At 35.2% G+C, this 18,084-nt stretch overlaps 2 protein-coding genes across 6 annotated transcripts; both read right to left on the bottom strand.

Moving 5' to 3' along the window:
- Positions 1–4,769: 4,769 nt before the first annotated feature.
- Positions 4,770–5,932, bottom strand: LOC18593692 (HSP20-like chaperones superfamily protein). 2 transcript variants are annotated; one of them, XM_007021033.3, is made up of 2 exons: positions 5,580–5,932; positions 4,770–5,242 (listed from the first exon to the last, which is right to left on the bottom strand). In XM_007021033.3, exons 1-2 carry the CDS (start codon positions 5,884–5,886, stop codon positions 4,965–4,967), a joined length of 585 nt encoding a protein of 194 aa, XP_007021095.1. In that variant the 5' UTR covers positions 5,887–5,932; the 3' UTR covers positions 4,770–4,964. The 2 variants fall into 2 exon arrangements, with proteins under 2 accessions (XP_007021095.1, XP_017979972.1); XM_018124483.2 differs by having other exon boundaries at positions 4,770–5,245.
- A 1,395-nt stretch (positions 5,933–7,327) lies between these two features.
- Positions 7,328–14,002, bottom strand: FH5 (formin homology5). Of its 4 annotated transcripts, XM_007021035.3 has the most exons (8): positions 13,854–14,002; positions 13,310–13,718; positions 11,636–12,347; positions 10,814–11,561; positions 10,528–10,730; positions 8,996–9,231; positions 7,906–8,788; positions 7,328–7,778 (listed from the first exon to the last, which is right to left on the bottom strand). In XM_007021035.3, exons 2-7 carry the CDS (start codon positions 13,481–13,483, stop codon positions 7,925–7,927), a joined length of 2,937 nt encoding a protein of 978 aa, XP_007021097.3. In that variant the 5' UTR covers positions 13,484–13,718; positions 13,854–14,002; the 3' UTR covers positions 7,328–7,778; positions 7,906–7,924. The 4 variants fall into 4 exon arrangements, with proteins under 4 accessions (XP_007021097.3, XP_017979938.2, XP_017979937.2 ...); XM_018124449.2 differs by lacking the exon at positions 13,854–14,002 and having other exon boundaries at positions 11,651–12,347; positions 13,310–13,841; XM_018124448.2 differs by lacking the exon at positions 13,854–14,002 and having other exon boundaries at positions 11,639–12,347; positions 13,310–13,841.
- Positions 14,003–18,084: the final 4,082 nt, after the last annotated feature.

Here is an 18,084-nt window from a genome sequence, read left to right on the forward strand (position 1 = left end):
ATAGTCTTGGTCTTACTTTGCATTGATCTAGGAGTTCAACAATTGCTTTCGGTAGATAAATAATAAAATTATTTAAAAGATAATGTTATTTATGTTCATTATTTTATTATTATTTTATTGAAAAGTGAAAAATATTTGACATGATATTTTCTTTTACTCAATCCGATGATGTTTTTGCCACCATTGATTATCCTATCTATCTCTTATAAGAGTTTGGATTACTTTGATATGATTTTGTTACAAGATCATTACTCTCTCTTTAAAAAGATTAACTTAATAAGATGTGTACCTGCTTGTGTATATAAACTCGATATAAGATTAAAACATCCTATTTACTTCCTTTTAAAGAAAAACTTGAAAAGAAAAGATTTGTCAGTAGAGTAACCAAGCATATTTGTCCTCTTTTCTTTGCTCATACCCAAAAAAAAAAAAAATCCTACCTTTTACTCTACTATACTAATAAACAAATATTTGTTATCTCTCTCTTTGCGTCAAATGGGTGTCAAGAATTTTTCACTTTAATTACACTAATAGGAACTTTTAGACATTTGATTTGGTGCAAAATATCAGTACTTGAGAAAAGAATTAAAGTTGCCGTCACACTTGGGAAAGAAGGTTGGTTGGCATATCCCTTTGGTTTTTGGTACTCGGATGCCTTCTTGTGGTCCTTTTCTTCCTATGGGGAAGGAGGAGGAGGCTTCTCCTTTACCCATGTTTTTTTATACCATGCGTGTTGCACTAACTCACTTTCCATTGAAAAAGACTGCTATGGCTCCTCCATGGATATCATAGTTTCCATGGCTATTTGGTAACTTTCCAGCTTAAGATATATACCCCATAAATCTGATGAATTTTCTTTACCTAATAGACTAAAATGACTAGCCATCTATCTTCTCTTGCATATTAGTTTGATGTTCATGGCCTGCCCTTTTTTTGGTAATCTGTTATCATCTTTATGGGAAAGGTTTTGTCGGTAGCAATCGTATCATGTAACATCAATGAACAGTTCTTTACTCTATTGTGTATTATATATCATAAATCGGACATAATCTGGAGTTTATAAAAATTTATGTTTTTAACATAACGATATCATTATTTTTTTTGAGATTAAGATTTAAGATCCAAATACCTGTTTATGATTTCGATATGAAACCGTGAAGCACGTTATTAATAAGTTGATAATATGTATAAACTCAATAACGACCAACAAACTCATAGCATGTCAACAAAGTTGATACAATATTTTAGGTGGAATTTGACTTAATGGGAATTGCCTCTTTGCCAAGCAAGTATTGTCCTCCTCTAATACCTTCTGCTTTAACGTAAAGAAGATGAAAGGTACGGTCGTCTCCTGGTTAATTAAGCTTGGATCCTGCAATTCCTTGAATGCATGGTGAGAAAACCATAAGCTGTTAGGTGTGAAGAATTATGGCTTGGGAAATCGTTTGGTACACTGAGAAATTAAAAAGGTTTGGTTATGAAGTTGATGATCTCACCAATGGAAATTCACCCGAGACCACACACAAACCCTCAAATAATTGAGAACCCTTTGGTAAAATATTGATCCTATTCTTTAGTTCAACAACCGTTTGATGAGATCCATTGTCTGTCTGCATGGGCTGAACTGCAACAAGCATTTCCTATTTGTATTTTTTCATGCTTCTTGTCAGCTAGTACAAAAGTTCACTAAGTACTTTGGCTTAATCATTAATTTATCCCTCATCATGTGTTACTATAAAATTAACTACTTAATCAGTCAAAGAAACCCAATTAAGCTTTGAAGCTGCAGCTTTATCAGTTTCACATTATCCGCTAATCTGACGAGATTAGATCCTAATCTTGTATGTTATGTTTGGCCATTGTGTCTTGGATGCCTCTTGTTAAGCACATGGCAGATGATTAGAGCTATGGATTAATCTAATTGGTTATTCAGTTGACTGATAACATAGATCTGTTTAGCAGGTTAATCCAAGTTTTTGGACTACAATTGTTGGATCAAACTAAGATGGGAGGCCTGCAGGAAAAAATGAGAGAATGTTCTTTTTCAAGGTATGGGAATATGACACTGAAAACAACCTTAATTGCTGAATCTCATTAAATTAAACTCTGGATGGTGTTATGTCAGTTAAAATGCATCAGAAATGTCACATTCTGCTGCCTCCTAGTGTTACAGATGTGCCCTATGCAGTGCTCAAAAGCCAATTTTTTAGGAAACTTTTCTCTTAAGTTTGCTGGTCTTAAATTATCTTTCAGGGAACTAGGGATGATAATGAGTATTTTTTAAACAGGTATTTGTATTTATTCAATCTAATTTTATAAAATACGGATATTTTATATTCGAGTTTGAGATGAATTCAGATAATAATTTTACCCATGTACAAGGAATGATAAGGAAAAACAAGTTTTGAATGCAGAATCATCAGTATCTAATTGTCTTCCTTGTTTAACAGCTACTCATCTTGCAAATGAGCTTGGGATTATGCACAAAAGGATTGTTTATCATATAAAAGGAGAGAGGAGGAGGAATTTTCTTTCTCAGGAGAGAAAGAATGCTCAAAGAGAATATGAATCTGATATCTCTTTCTAACTGTCCAAAATAAAAGATTTGTGGCTTATTTATTGAGCCTAATCATTAGGCTTGTTGGACTTTTTAGTTTAACCAAAAGCATTATAGGAGACTAATGCATGATTTGTAAGATTCCCTAGTTCAATAATGGACTACCAAGTGCCAACTTGTCCAAAAGTCTTTTGATGGGCCTACTGGACTTCATTTCTTATATCTCCCACAGTATATAGAAAATTGAAAATCCATGATCATTGATCTTTGATCAGCCCTTTGGCTTCTAATCTAGTTAAAATTATTCCCTCAATGTACTCCTTTTGTCTTCATTAGTACAAATCAGTAGTATTTGATCAAAGTGGAAGTAAATTGCTCCAAGATATTAGGAAGAAAAGGGAAGAGTTTTTTTTTTTTTTATATAAATCAAATCCATACAAATTTTAACGTCTTAAATTGTAATTTTTTTAAAAAAAAATATAAATCTCGAAAATAAATTTAAGATAAAATTAGAGTATAATAGCTTGTTATAAAATACAAAAAAGGGTTCTCATGGGAAATTATTGCATCCACATTATTCTTCTCACAGATTATGATGGAACCATCAATTTTTATTATTATTGCAGACATATCTAGCCTTGAAAGCTTTGTCCCCAAGACACAAACCAAGGCAAAAGTTCCCCATCTTTCTGATTTATATATATACTAGCCTTCAAAGTTGTCCAACAGCACTCGATTTGCCACATCCTTGATATATCAGAACATTGTCTGAATTTTTTTGTTCATTCTCAGTCTATAATTATGATCAACAACTTGATTTATTATACTTGAATCAATGAGATTTGTGTATTATTAGTTCAACAGAAAGAACAATGTCTTGGAAAAGTATAAGCAATTATAAGGTATTGAGAAGTAGACAAATTAGTACTGCATAAAGGCATATTAAAATGCTGTTGAGAAGGTAAAACCCAAATCCAACAAAAAAGGGCCAGTGTTTTTGATTAGGCAGATTCTTATGTTACCTAACATTAATCCATTAGAACATTATATGCTGGCTAGAAATCATTGAGGTAAAGACCATTTTCATGATTATTTTGTTTGTACTTTCAGGCACAATATTGCAGCTCAAAGAAACAGAAGAAAAGAGAAGAAAATTATGTGATTTCCCTGTTGCCATTCTTCTTTGTAAACCACAATGATATGATCTTTATAAGGAAAAAAAAACATATATCCTCATGGCTTGCTCTCTTTATATGGAAGCAACCATTACTTAACAGTCAAGAGAAAAGAAAAAGGTTGGGGCCAAGAAAATCTCTACAAAGTGTCATAATCAAAGATACTTATGTTTAGTTTCCCTCTCTCTCACCCTCTCTAGAGGTCTACGGGTGGAATTATCCTAAAAACTAAGGACTGGACACCAAGATAGACTGAAAGATGCACCTTGAACATGAACAAAGTGTTATCTTTATGATAAAAATTACTGGACAGCTAGTTATGGCAAGAATTTTGATTGCAGATTGAAGGAGTAGCCCCCAGTGTTCATACTAGATTCTTCTACCTGGTGCTTCAATTGATTGCTTTATGGTAATATTAAAGAAGGTGCAATCAATTCTGCAAACGAACTAAGTAGAACCAATTCTTTTAACTACCTACCCTTATTTCTCTCTTCACCCATTTATGACAGAAATCCTCCTAGTTGTTCTTTTTATTCGTCGACTTCAATACTTCAAGACAAGGCACACAAACAACTCGACCAAGTGCTGGTTAGCGCTGCTACTTTTTTGGTTTCAAGTAGCTCTTAAATGATAATGTTTGCTTTAAAAAATGCAGTGATATAAAGAAAATCATGTTTTCAATTGGTTATAAATTGCATGCTGTGGTCTGGCCTGGTTCACATCCTGTTTTGGAAAGGTCCCAAAAACATTGCTGCATATTTCATTCTTGGCCTAGTTCTGACTTAATTCTTAGAATTTCTGTGAATTATTAAAATAGTATCCTTTTAGGTGGTTGGTGATGCTCATGAAGTAGTCCTCAATGGTTTCAGACAGCTTATCTGCAGCCCTTGTGGGCTGTTTCCTCTCATATTGAACTCTAGTCTTGCCTATAAATGAACAGTAGGCCAAGGATCTAAAACTTATGTCTTGGAGAATTGAATGATACCAATTCTTAATTGTTGGTTTGTTGTTTGATTAAGAATTTTTTACTTTAAAAGTACCTGATCCTTCTTCTCTGCAATTCATTTCAGATAATCAGTTAGGCCTATATCTGCTATCTGATAACTGATACCAAGTGTTTATGTGACTCTACACACAATTTTACATGGTCTATGCCATGCACTCACATAGTAGAAGTTTTCATTATGTCAAGATTATCGTGTTCTTAGCAGTGTGTGTCATTTGTTTCACATTCATTCTGAATTTTTGCCCACTGCATCTTCAGGAGTATCACTATGCAAAGGATTTCTGGGAATTCTAATCTCTAGAAGCACATCGTTGCTCAGGTATGCCTCTATTCTTCTCCAATATGCATCTTCTGGCAGCTCAAGCCTCCTTACATATCCATATTCCCACCAATTGCAGCTTCTCCAATCCTTTGTCTTGGATTCTCTTTGCTGGTTTAGTTGTCCACTAATTTCCAGAATTTTCCCATTGTCAACATGGATTTGAACATTAGTTTTCCCTACTCCTGCTTTAATCATCAAACCATCATGGATCAGTCTTGACAAAATAAACAACCACTTTTTAATTTACTTCTTCTTTAAACCTATGGAGTCTTGGCCTTATTCCCAACTCTTTCACAGGATTCCCCATGCCTAACATCACCTTATTTTTCCCATTTTCAGGAACCAGATACCAAAAATGTTTCAAAACAAGGCTCCTTGTTTTTCAAGACACAGAAAGAGCTGCAAGCTATGGAATAATGCCTCCACTCCTAATGTTCCTTTCCTTTCTATCTTAATTAATGATCATTAAGTTTACATTCTAACATCAGAATGCTTCAAGGGGTGCTTGAAAAAATTTACCTGGTAGTTCTGCTTTAAGTACATAAGCCTGGTCTGTCTGAAACCAATCAACTATGCTCTTGCCAGCGTTCCTTAGATTAGATAACAGGCTATCTGATTCAAAATCCCAGAGAGGAAAGGCGTCGGACGGATCAAAGTATTTTCCAAACAACAGGGGACTAAATAATGATCCTTCTCCAAATACCTTATGCACTGTTGGACTACCCTGGGAGAGAAACCTCTTGAACACGTCTTCGGCTAATGAAATGCACCATTTCTGGGGAGTTTGATCTTCTGTTTGAACTTCAAGTTTAATGCAACCACTCATTACAAAACAACCAAAAAAAAATGTTATGATTTTGGAATTTTCTGGGAGGTAGTTTTAGGGGGTCGGCATCTTATAGTGTGAGAGGAGTCCTTTAGAGAAAGGAGTGGACAAATTCCCTGGGAATATCATGAAGAGTGTAAAGCAAAAAGGAATCATTCTCTTCTGGACATTGCTAACTGGTGAGAAAGGAACTGTGACTAGTAGACTAGGCATGAATTGATGCTTTTCTGGTGACCCCCAGGAAAAATCAACGCGAAAAGATGTGGCACAATGATTATCCTTTTGCTGAGAATCTTAAGTAGGTTTCTGGCAGGATTGTAGAACCATCTATTCTTGATGTTAATATTCTACACTCAATTTCAACAACTTTGCATAATTTTCATAAAAGTTCCAATGTTGTTCTTAAGAAAATTTATAAGACACCATAATCAAATGATAAGCTTTGATAATACTAATACAACAGCTACCAACTACCAGGTCTGATCAGAAGAATACAGACGGCAAACCTTAATCAAGCTATTCTGTTTCTGCTACTCTGACAATAATTTGAGCAAAATTTTATGGTAGAACATTAGCCCTTATTCTTTTCTTGGTTGAAAAGCTCAAAATTTTTATTATGTAATCAACAAATGATGTTATTCCTCAAGTTCATAGTACAGAAACAGTAATCATAATCAGACAGCGTGAATAAATTGTTAGCCTTGGAGTCCAAGCAAAGAGTCCTTAGAGGTTCAGATCGTGGTGTCCCAAGCCTCATTGTTAATGTATTTATATGAGACTAGAGTTCATTGCCAATACATAGATTTGGTCCCATTCCAGTTTCCATCAATTTGATATATCCTTGAATGGACAGGTTCAAATCACTATGAAATGGTGCAAAGGTGGTGTGAAAGGAATATTTTCATTTTCATTGGTTGTCAGCTGTCTAGTTCCATTCCACCCGAAACCCTCTTTATATTAAGGTTTTCTCATCTTTTTTTATTTAGTGGCAATGAATATTTTGACGGTAATGCTTCTGATTTTGGCATCTGTTGCTTTTGCATAAAGAACTGGTATCTTCTTCAAAGATGTTTGAATTTTTAGCCGTGGAAATGCTGGAGCCACTTTGGGTATTGGAATATAGCCACATCAATCTTTCCTTACCCCCAAGATAAATGCTATGTTGTTTATTGATAGTGCTGATCTTGTACTCTCAATCTTGGAATAATTTGAGACCCAAAGTTGTGATTCCTTCACTGAATAGAAATGTAAGATGATCTGATGTTCTAGTCTGCAGCCATCCGAGGCAAAATGCAGCTATAAGAAACCTTTTAAGTACTTTGAAGTACGACAGTTAGTCTCAAAGCTGATGTCTCCTCATTAGCTGCTGCTGAGCCAATCAGATTTTTGGGTTTTTTAAGCAAAGGCATTACAGAAATGAATGGCATATTATCATGTCAGGAAGGAAAAAGTGGTGGCATTCACCTGACTCAATTAAATATATCAAAATTTCTTCCATCCAAAATTTATAGACAGTAAAGCAGTTTCTAATTTCAACACTACCCTGATAAATATTCTAATTTTCAAATCAAAATTATCAACAGAATTTATAAACAAAGAATTAGATATTAGATAAAAAAAAATGAAGGCATCTTTATATCTATCTATCAATGCACAAGTTGGGCAGATGAGGGAAGGGAATTCAACAAGAATCATGAAGCCAATACCAAAGGAAGGTCAATTGCACATTGTGATGTTAGCTCCATAGAAATCTAGCATTGAAGAGCTAAATACCATTCACTTCCCCTTTTCCCTTTCTGCTGGTACTTCAGATGTATTCCTTTCATCAAACATTTGCAGCACCGATGCTTTGGCAGCCTCCCATGTTGATCAACTGCCATCATAACATCCATCTGAAGAAAAACAGAACTTAGATCTCACCAGCAGCACAATCTATGACAAGTATATGTCTAAGTTTTAAATTTCAGCATATAAGGTGGCAAGCTAAAAGATTGCATGACAAGGATAAGAACATGATACCTTCATCAAATGAACACTTTTAACTCTCGTCATCTGAACTAGAACTAGAATCGTCCATCCTTCTCTCAGCAATTGCAGGAAAAAGCTTCTGACGAGGATCAGAAGAAGGTGGTTCAAAACGAGACTCAGAGGAAGATGATGCATTGGACACGGGTTTTGTCTGTGCTTTTGCTGGCTTCCTTGGGGCATCTCTAACCTCTTTGCACACCTTATCTAAAATTATCAAAAAATCTCGTACAATGGCAAACAAGCGTAAGCCCTCATCCTTCTGTGCATTTCCATGAAAATAATCGCCAGTGCTCTTCACCAAAGCCATTATTCTCTTTTCTTCCTCGAGCAACGACATGACATCAACCTCAGCATTCTGCACAAAACTCTTTAATGTTTCACGAAAACCACTTTCTTCCTCTGTACTCTTCATCTCTGAGTTCAAGAAATCCCGTGTTTTTAGGATTGCATGGCCAAGTTTGGCAACAGTTCCTGTTAAGTTTTCAGCATCAAGAACTGCTGCTTTCTTGACATTTTCAAGTTCACCACTCAGACGGGAAACCACCTGAAGACCAAGGCTGCGGTAGTGCTCTTCCGTATCAGGTGAAACGTCCTCAAGAAGATCATCAGATTTGATGCTGTTAAAACTTTTGCTCTCCCTTGCAACACGGGCAGCTCTTAAACCTTCAGTGCGTATTATTTCTTGGACAACAAAGTGCAATAGTGTGGTCTTGCCATCTACTCCTTTAACATCTGATAACTTCAAAAGTGTGTCAAGTTTGAAAGCTTGTGCACCACCACGGAATGTCCCATCATTCATGCGATTTCCGGTTTTAAGAACAGCTTCTAAAAGCTTGAGGAATAGGCGACTACTTCTGAGTTCCTTGCAAGCAACCTGTCAAAATAGGAAAGAGACTGAATTTGATTGTATAAAACATCACACAAGAGTACGTGTTTTTCCATGGCATAGACATCCTTAAAACTACATTTTGTTGACTATCTAAAATATTTCCAACCATTGCTGATGCATTACATGCCTCGTATGAATTATTGGACCAAAATATGATACGCAAGTGATGCAATTTAAAATCTAATGACCCACCTCTAATGTTTCAAAGGACTCTCTAGTGACAATAACCTCCTCATTAAGAGAGCACATAAAAAGCAGCGCTTCCATTCGTTTAAAAGCAAATGGGATGTCAACCAAGACTTTCAGGAACCGCTCAGCGGGACCAAGTTGAGAAAGTTCACCATTGAACAGTCTAAGTTTGAGTTCTTCATCTGCTGTTGGCGCCATCTTCAATAAAGTTTGAAGGAGTTCAACAGGGAGCTCATTTCCTGATTTCAAAAGAACAGGTTAGAATATCATGATTGAAAACTAAACACATTAGTATTACCTTTTGTTTATAACCAAAAAAAGGAACATATTAGTACTACAATAATTCAACAATCGAAAGCACACCAGAAGCACAACAGAGTAACAGCATAGAGCCCATCCGACACATGATTGATCAAAAAAATAAAGTTGAAGCTCTTTCAGTTATGAACTGTTCACTTGCAAGATAATTCAGCAAATATTTTCGTATCCAAAAATAGATGTCTGCAGATTAATACTAGATCCGTCCATAAATCTTCATAAGTCCAGGGCAATGGTGCACCCATGGATTCTGGAGAAAGGCCTGCAGAGCACTGTCCACATCTTGATATTACAATAGCTAGAGGGAAACACCCCAAAGGCCCCATCCCCACCCCCAGAAAATAAACAAATAAACAAAAACATACTTGTACACACAGAATGAGAGTTAGGAGCACTACCCTTTTTGGAAGCCGTGAGCTCAAATTACAGGTTTTTAAACAAGTATTTTTGGTTCAAGGGACGATGTCCTATTTAGTTATCTGGCTATTAATAATCTCACACTTTCAACAAGTTTTAGGAGCCAAGGTTATCTTAATAATTTTCCATATTACTAAAATGAATCTGTGTATTTCCTCTAACCCTCAAGACTGTTTAATTATGATGCATGAGCAGATAGTGTGGTTAATTGGGTTTAAGTGCAATATTCCAGCCTATGTTAAAAAAAATACGTTAATTCCAAGCATAGAAAAGCTCAGTCAGTATGATACAGTAAAGGGGGAAAAACCCTACAGGCTATTCTATTGCATATGCTTAGCTTCAACTAAATGTTCATGTTTGACATTGTTCAGGCATTAGCATAAGTTCAGACATGGTAGATATATAAAACATGCCAACTAAAATTCTTTTCCAAGAAGAGATACAATGTATTAAAAACCAAAAGGAATCAGCTAAGAGGGAAAGGTGGCAAATTATAGAGAAAATTTTCCAATTCCATGGACAGTAGTGCCACTTTCAAGGATCAATAATTGGTATAAGTAAATGCCCTGACAGAATTCTTGTTAAATTATCAACAATTATCCCCCAGTAGCTGAAAACACACATTATAACTACTCGAGAAATGCTTGTAACCCTAATTGCTAAGCATGCTTCACTCTTAGCCATTAATACCATAGCCATGTATACCAGACAAACATCAATGTGGAGCACTAGCTTAGAAACCTACACATAGGTTGCTCAGAAGCACAGTTTTTAATGGATTAAAAGATGGAGAAAATCACCTTCACGAAGTGCATCACAAACTTCTTCAGTGGTCACATTCAATGCCCGCAAAAGGATTGCTAAATTTTGTGCTTTCTTGGGATCAAGGATTTGAATATACTGAGCCACGGGATCCTGTGTAGAGGGCTCTTTCTTTTTATCATTTTTATTCTTGTCAACAGATGCATACCCAAACAGAGTTTCTATCATCTCCTCATTGAACCTGCAAAGGTAGTGTCAAGCATCTCATACTTATCCATTGGCATCAAGAGTAAAAAGAAAAACAAGGAAAGAATTGTCACGTACTGGAATGATCCGGATTTAATCTGATTCCAGACCATTGAATGATCAGGGTTAGCTGCAACTTTATCCCAGAAAAATGGCTTTAGTTTGGCTTTAGGAGCGTTGGCATCACCCTCTGAGCCAGATCCCTCACCAGAGATAGCATTAAATGTTCGTTGTGGTCCACTTGGTGGTCGAGGCATCTTGGAACCTAAGGGCATTGGTGGAGGTGGCCTAGGAGGAGCAAGACCACTATTGGGAGGAGGAGGGGGGTGAGGACCTGGTTTGGTGCCAGGAGGTACAGGTGGTGGTGGAGGTCCAGGAGGCCGGGCACCTACATTGGCAGAAGCAGGTTTCATAAAGGGAGGTGGAGCAGGAGGTGGTGGAGGACTGGCCCTACTTGGGACAGGAGGTGGTGGAGGAGGACTGTCCCTAATTGGCGCAGGAGGTTCAGGAGGAAGAGGATCTGCTCTGCCAGGAGGAGGCTTCAAAGGAGGCATTCCAGGTGGGACAGTACCCACCCTTCCTGGAGGCAGTGGTAGCAGTGAATTAGTATTGCCTGATGTATCAGAAGATTCAGGTGAGGCTTTCGCAGCACCAGCAACAGCTCCAGATGATGACTTTCCATCCAGGGAGATTTGTAGAGCATCAGATTCAATGTAAACATTGCCATTAGTTGAAGCTTTTTTATGTAAGCTTGATTCATTACCAAATGATTGGTGACCAAGCTTTTGTTCTTTAATAGATCCAAAAGCATATGCATGAGAAGAACCTGAAAAAAAAAAGTTTTGGTAAAAAATTTGTAAAATTATTCTAGACAACAACAATGTGTGGGAAAGTATATACCACCAGAGTATTCACTTAAGCTTAAACTGAGAAGAGGCCTCTCATCATTTTGTTTAGCTCCAGAACCTCTACGACAGCATAAAACGAAGAACAACGCTGCAACAACAAATGTTACTACAGCAGTCACAACACAAGCAACAATAATTGTTTTACTGTTATCAGTCCCTTTCTCTTCTGAATGTCTATTGGCTGGACTTAAATTGTCCAGAATATCATTTTCTGGAGGTGCAGCATGGTGAGAAGGTGTAGGAAGTGGAGAGGGTGAAGATGCTGAACTTTGCAATGGATCTGGACTGAAATCAGGAGAAGGGGCTGGGGCTGGGGCTGAGGATGGGGATGGGGATGGGGATGGGCCTAAGTTTGAGGAAGGGGCTCCTGCAATGCCCTGAGTAGCCAAAATCCTTCTAGGAACATCAGGCATGCGGAACAATGACTCATAATATCTGGTGTACCAAGTCGTAAAGCCACTATCTTCTCCAGATATGTGTAATAGAAGATTATTCTTTCTTATGCAGTCAGAAATAGCTTGCTTTATCTGGGGATGGAGAACATTATTCAATTTCTGAATGTTTTCTTTTGCTAATGAGTGACCTTTTCTATCAATATCATTGCTTGTACTGGGTGTTTCCTCCAAGAGGTGCAACTCAGGATCTTCAAAAGCATCCTTCAAATCATTCAACTCTTGTCTGCAACTTGTCCATAACAACTCAGCCTGCATGTAAACAATTTAATAATTTCAGACAACATTGAGGCAAAGGGCAAGAGGACTTAGTTCCTACTTCCCAAACCTACAGAAACCAAAAGCATCTTAATGCCCTATCCTATTGACAGTACCAGTAAATCATTGTTTTTTCTAAAAAAAAAAAAGCTACTAGAAAATCATTGTTAACCTCAAGTACAACTTTTAACCATTTGAATAATGATTGTCACTACCTAACTTACATTTTCACTAATCTATGTTGTCAATATCTAATGTTACTGTCATCACCAAATGGTGTAATAAGCTTTAAAATATTATCAGACAACATGTTTCAAGGCAATTTGTAGTGCACCTTAATTTCAGTGTATAATAGATGGACTTCGAAAGTCATACATCTAATGCCTCTTCTAGTCCTCAAAAGTTTAGTATGCACTATCCATCATACAGGAAAGCTGCTGATATAGTCAAAAACTCTGATTTCAGCAGATATCTCTATGCACTAGTGCATAACACTCCCACGTATTTCCACCTCTAATGTTGCTTTTCTTTTTCCTCACTTCCAACCAATTTATAAACATATGCCTTGATAGACAAACAATACAGAGATTACTAAAACTGTTTTAATACCTCTAAGTAATCATTGGATCATTAGATATTACAAAGTTCAAATGCTTGAGTTGATAACTAAAGTATGGTTCCAACATATGCCCAAGGCTTCATAAAACATCCTCTCAACCATTTCTACCGCATCAATAAAAGGCTAAAGCATGGTTTCAGCAAATATGAACTATCTGCTACTAAACAAAGCAAAAATTGCTTTCAGACCACAAACAATATTGTTCAAGCAAATCAATTACAGTCAATGAACATTAATTAAAGAAAACCGATCATTGAAGGAAACTGTTCTTATACAAAGGAGTTTACAAGCAAATGAACAGTAATCAGGAGCAAACAAGCAAAGTAATCTCCTTTACCAGATTTTCATCAATCTCCCCAGTTGCTGGATCTACTAATTGGTTAAGAAATGCTTCTTCTCCAGACCTCCTGTAATCTAAGCTGACAGCCAATGGTACACAAAGCAGAATTACCAAAAACCACAAAAAATTTGTTCTTATGACACCCATTTGTCCTTGTATCATCAGTATCATCACAAGCACAAAAAGGAATCCTTTTCATTTCATCAATAACCAAAACCCCCCACCACCAACACAACCCAAAACCCTACCAACTTCTATCATCAACGTTCAACCTTTATATCATATGGCACCAACCCAATTCAATTTTCCCTCAAAAGAAACCTTTAAATCCTCAAAAACTTAATGAAAGAGTGAAACTTGGAATCAGAGCTCAAAAAACCAAGCAAAACCCAGAATTTATCTTCCCCTGGAAAGACAAAAGATGGGATCAAAATCAAATTTTGAAACAAAAACCAGAAATGATATGATTAGACAGAGCTAAAATAGGAGCTCATAGAAAAAATAAATAAATTTCAAATCTTTCCTTTTAAACTTTACCAACCTCTTTGCATTACTAATTGAAAGATCCTAAATGTGAACACATAAAAGGGCAAAGATGGGCCCTTTGTTATGACCAGATCCAATGAAAAGCAACTTATTGAAGGCAAAAAAAAAAAAAAGCTGTTAAATGCATGTAAAAATGTTGACCAAGAAAATATTGGCCTTTATGGAACAAGGCTTCTTCTTACAATGAGCTGACAACATAGAATGTTTCCAATGTTTTCTTTCTCCTTTTTTTTTTTTTTTGGTTCTAGGATTTTGCTTTAATTTTTTTTAATTTGGGTTTAGGGTTTGAAATGGAAATTTACTGAAGAAGAAGGGCAATTTGCAATTTAAAAATGAGGTTTTTAGGGGTAATTAATGGGAGTGATTAAGGTTCTGTTATGACAAGTTAAAATTACCTTGCCCAAATCCTTTTCAATAATTAATGATAATTATTACTTTTTGGAATTTTGAATGGATAAAGATAAGTTATTATTATTCTAATTAAATATGAAATATCTTAAATTATTCAATTATTTTTAAAAAAACCCATTTTATTATCCATTTCCAATACTTTTATTTCTTTAAATATTAATTACATGGAAATTCAATTGCTTTTAATTATATATATATATATATGATAAATTGGTTACCATATAGGAGAAAGAAGTTGAACCAAATCCAATCCTTTTTTTTCCCAATTTGTTCAAAAGATTCAAAAGCCTTCCACTATCAATTTATTCCATTGATGAACTCTTGATTGTTGTGATAAGAATCTGAAAATAGTAATCATACCCTAATTTCAATAAACTATTTTTTTTATCATATTAAAATTTTAAAATTAATATTTCAACACATTATTAACATAATATCACTTAATCACATAATAATATCTCATAAATATATAAAAATAGAAGTTTAGATAGAAATCTCACACCAAGCACTTCAAAAGAAGTAAGTAAGATGTTTGAATCTCACAACTTTATAATTGTCGATATTATCTTATTAAATTGATTTTTTAGAGAAAAAATAATAATTTTTTGACAAATAATATCAAAGTAAACTCGATATAAACTTGATTCCCGTCAAACACCCCAAGACGAAGCTTCTGTCGGATTCGGTGAGAGAAAATGTCATGCAATAGATTTCGATAATTATCCGGGATCGAAAATTTCGATGTTTTATTGAAAAATGTCAAAGTTAAGGATTGACCTCATTTCTTAGCCAACTTCCATTAAGAAAAAGGAGAGGAAAAGGATATTGTAGTAATTTGGAAGCTACGCGTTACGCGTTGGGGGGGCATCATTTAATAAATTTCAAATTGGGCTGCCTTGGCCGTCGCTCTTTTGTCATTTATTGGTACAAGTTTGGGAATTGAAAGTTTAAATTATATATTTATGTATTCTTAGTGGGATATAGTCATGCAATCCAATTATCATATAAATATATGAATTAGGGTTTTGATTAACAAGTGTTTATAAATAATTTTTATAAATATTATTTTAATAAGTATTTATAAACATCGACTTTTTTTATGAACAAATGTCTTACTCGTTAACCAAAAGGGAGATGTTATTATTTTTTTTTGAAAAAAAATAATCTAATGTTAGATATTGAAATTTCGAACTTAAATTTTTTATAATTATTAAAATCGAGAAGAAATAAAGAAAGACTTGTGAATTCGAGTAATGAAATATTTTTTTTTTTGAGTAGTTTAAGATACAATTAAAAAGCCATCCTATGTACCAAAACATTATATAAATTACTTTATTATGAATATTAATTAGTTCAAAGAACTTTTAATTCAAATAATATTATTTGAGATTCATAGTTTTAACCCTTTAATGGTGATATACTGATATGCTCTTCTTCTATACAAGAAAGAGTTAAAAGAGCTTTCAAGCCATGTACCCATCACTTGGCAGAAATGAAGGGAACCCATTGAATTCCCAGTAGAGTCTGACTGGGAGAGGAGATCTAAGTTGGTGGGAAGATAATTGAAAGGAACATTGCCTTGAATTTCTTATTGCTAGCTCTCATGTTTTACCCATGGAAGGAGTGAAATTTTCCTTCATTTGTTTTAGCAGCCCACAGTTTGTTTCTAATGTAGGAGACTGAGAGTGAGAGAAGAGAATTAATTGAATCCTGAGCCTTTATGAGTGGCATAGTCAAGCTAAATGAAAGTAAACAGTAGCAACATCTTGCTTGTCCATACGATCTTTGAAAAAATGCAGGGAACTCATGTGTTAGCTATGGTTTGTTCTGTTCTGCACTATTGTGTCTGAGTTGCAGGGAATGGCTTGGGAGGGACTTTTTGCAGGCTGTTGTCTCTGAGTTGAGGCCAGATTCATTTAAATTTCCTTCTTTCTTGACTTGTGGTATTCTGCTTGAAGATATGGAGGAGTTGGTAGCTAGTTTCTTCTTTGATTTCGTGTTTCTCTTGTGAAAGCCTGGCTTTAGCCCTTCTAAGAATATGCATGAAACAAATTGATTTATCCCTTTGAATTATGACAACTATCACTGTCTTGAGAAAGTCCTTTTCAGGCTTGTGAGTTCGGAGGTGAAGCTCGCATCCAAGTCGCCAACCATTTGCCATGACAAGTGACAACATTCTAAAAGAGGCCTTTTCGACATTGAGGCCATGCAGGGCATGAAACCACACAACTTGTCCACCTCAGTGAGCCCTTATGCTTAGACAAAGTTACGTGCGCTTGAACTAAATATATGCATGGCATCACGATTTACATCAACTTATTAGGTATTTTTTATTTTGGATCATTAAATCTCATAGTTTTATCTCATAAAAAGTGTTTCACAAGTTACAAAATTATATGAATATTTAATTACCCAATCATACTTTAGTACATAATCTATATAGAATTCATGATTCTCTTTAAAATTGTGACATTCTCTCATACTCTAATAAAGACATTGTCATCAGTGGTATATCGCTAGTACTCTTAAAATTAACTCTAATATCAATTGTCATTATCTACATCAACCTGTAAAAGTATTATTTGTTTTGACCTATTAAATTTTACTATTTTATTTCATAAAAGAAGTTTTATAAATTAAAAATAATGTAAACATTTAATATCTAATTATACTTTAATACAAAATCGACATTACATTCACAACTCTCCTACTAGACCATGACATGACATATGACGTGGTTCCACCCTTCTATCCCTTAAATATGGATCATTGATTGGCAAGAAAACGTTGTTTTCCTAATTCCTATTGCCCCATTTTTGACGTTGGTTTGGGTTTGACTTTTAAGTTTTAACTGGGTGTTTGGCCTTGTATTTAACCCAGCTCTACCTTTCATGCTTATTCCCATCCAGTGTCAGAATGCACATGTTCTATAAATTCAGAACACACATTCTTTTTCTTTTTCTGCTTACTAGAAATGGCAACTTAAATACAGGATTTTGCTTCCAAAATTCATAGGAAAAACTCAAGTTGACACTATTATTCCTCACCTTGTCATATGGCTTGAAAAATCTTGCCATGCACTACAAAGTCCACCTACTCAGAGACATCATGAAATTCAGTAACCAGAGAATCCTAACATAGATTTGCTGCTGCATGTTCCCAAACTTCCAACAAACCAGAGCAAGATTCTGAATCTGTTTTTCAGCTAAAATCAGAGACATCAAATCATCTTCAATGCCAATCATTTTCATTAATCAAAACAAGCAGGAAATGCAATTCACAATCAACTTAGTCAGAGACATTAAATTCAATAAACATACCATAGTAGATTAAGATTCTACACCTGTCTTGGGGATCAAAAGGCAAGTATCTAAACCCCCTCCCCCCCCTTTCATAGAATCCAACAACAAACTTCAATAAGACAAATCATTAATCAAACTTCGATTAAGCACATGGAAGATGATGAGAAACATTCACTTCAAACTAAAAACTGAAAACTACCATTGACAAACTACAACTTGGAATCCTCATAAGATTTGGAATTGTCAAAAGGTTTCAGATCATCAAATCCTCTTCAATGCCAGTCAGTTTGGCAAGATTCATTAGGTTCTCCAACTTTATTGGAGTACCTAACCTAACAGACTGCATATAAGTCTATACCCTTTTCATAACATCCCACAACAAACTTCAATCAATGCAAGCATTAATCAAAAGAAACAAGAGTTAAAGATCAAGAAAGGAATGGAGATGGAAATTGAAATGTTGCATTCATTAAATTAATGAACAAGACGAAAGAAAAAAATGGGTCATAACTC

The sequence above is a fragment of the Theobroma cacao genome, chromosome 7 (genome assembly GCF_053813885.1).
Source record: "Theobroma cacao isolate CCN51 chromosome 7, ASM5381388v1, whole genome shotgun sequence".
NCBI classification, from domain to species: Eukaryota; Viridiplantae; Streptophyta; class Magnoliopsida; order Malvales; family Malvaceae; genus Theobroma; species Theobroma cacao.

Excerpts from the sequence above, each read along its gene's own strand:
- LOC18593692 (XM_018124483.2), bottom strand. The coding sequence starts at position 5,886 with ATGAGTGGTTGCATTAAACTTGAAGTTCAAACAGAAGATCAAACTCCC. Across the intron at positions 5,246-5,579 it reads ACTTAAAGCAGAACTACCAG|CAGGAGTAGGGAAAACTAAT; the intron begins GTAAATTTTTTC and ends TGATGATTAAAG.
- FH5 (XM_007021035.3), bottom strand. The coding sequence starts at position 13,483 with ATGATACTGATGATACAAGGACAAATGGGTGTCATAAGAACAAATTTT. Across the intron at positions 12,348-13,309 it reads GGGAGATTGATGAAAATCTG|GCTGAGTTGTTATGGACAAG; the intron begins GTAAAGGAGATT and ends GTTTACATGCAG. Across the intron at positions 9,232-10,527 it reads TTGTGATGCACTTCGTGAAG|GAAATGAGCTCCCTGTTGAA; the intron begins GTGATTTTCTCC and ends TTTTGAAATCAG.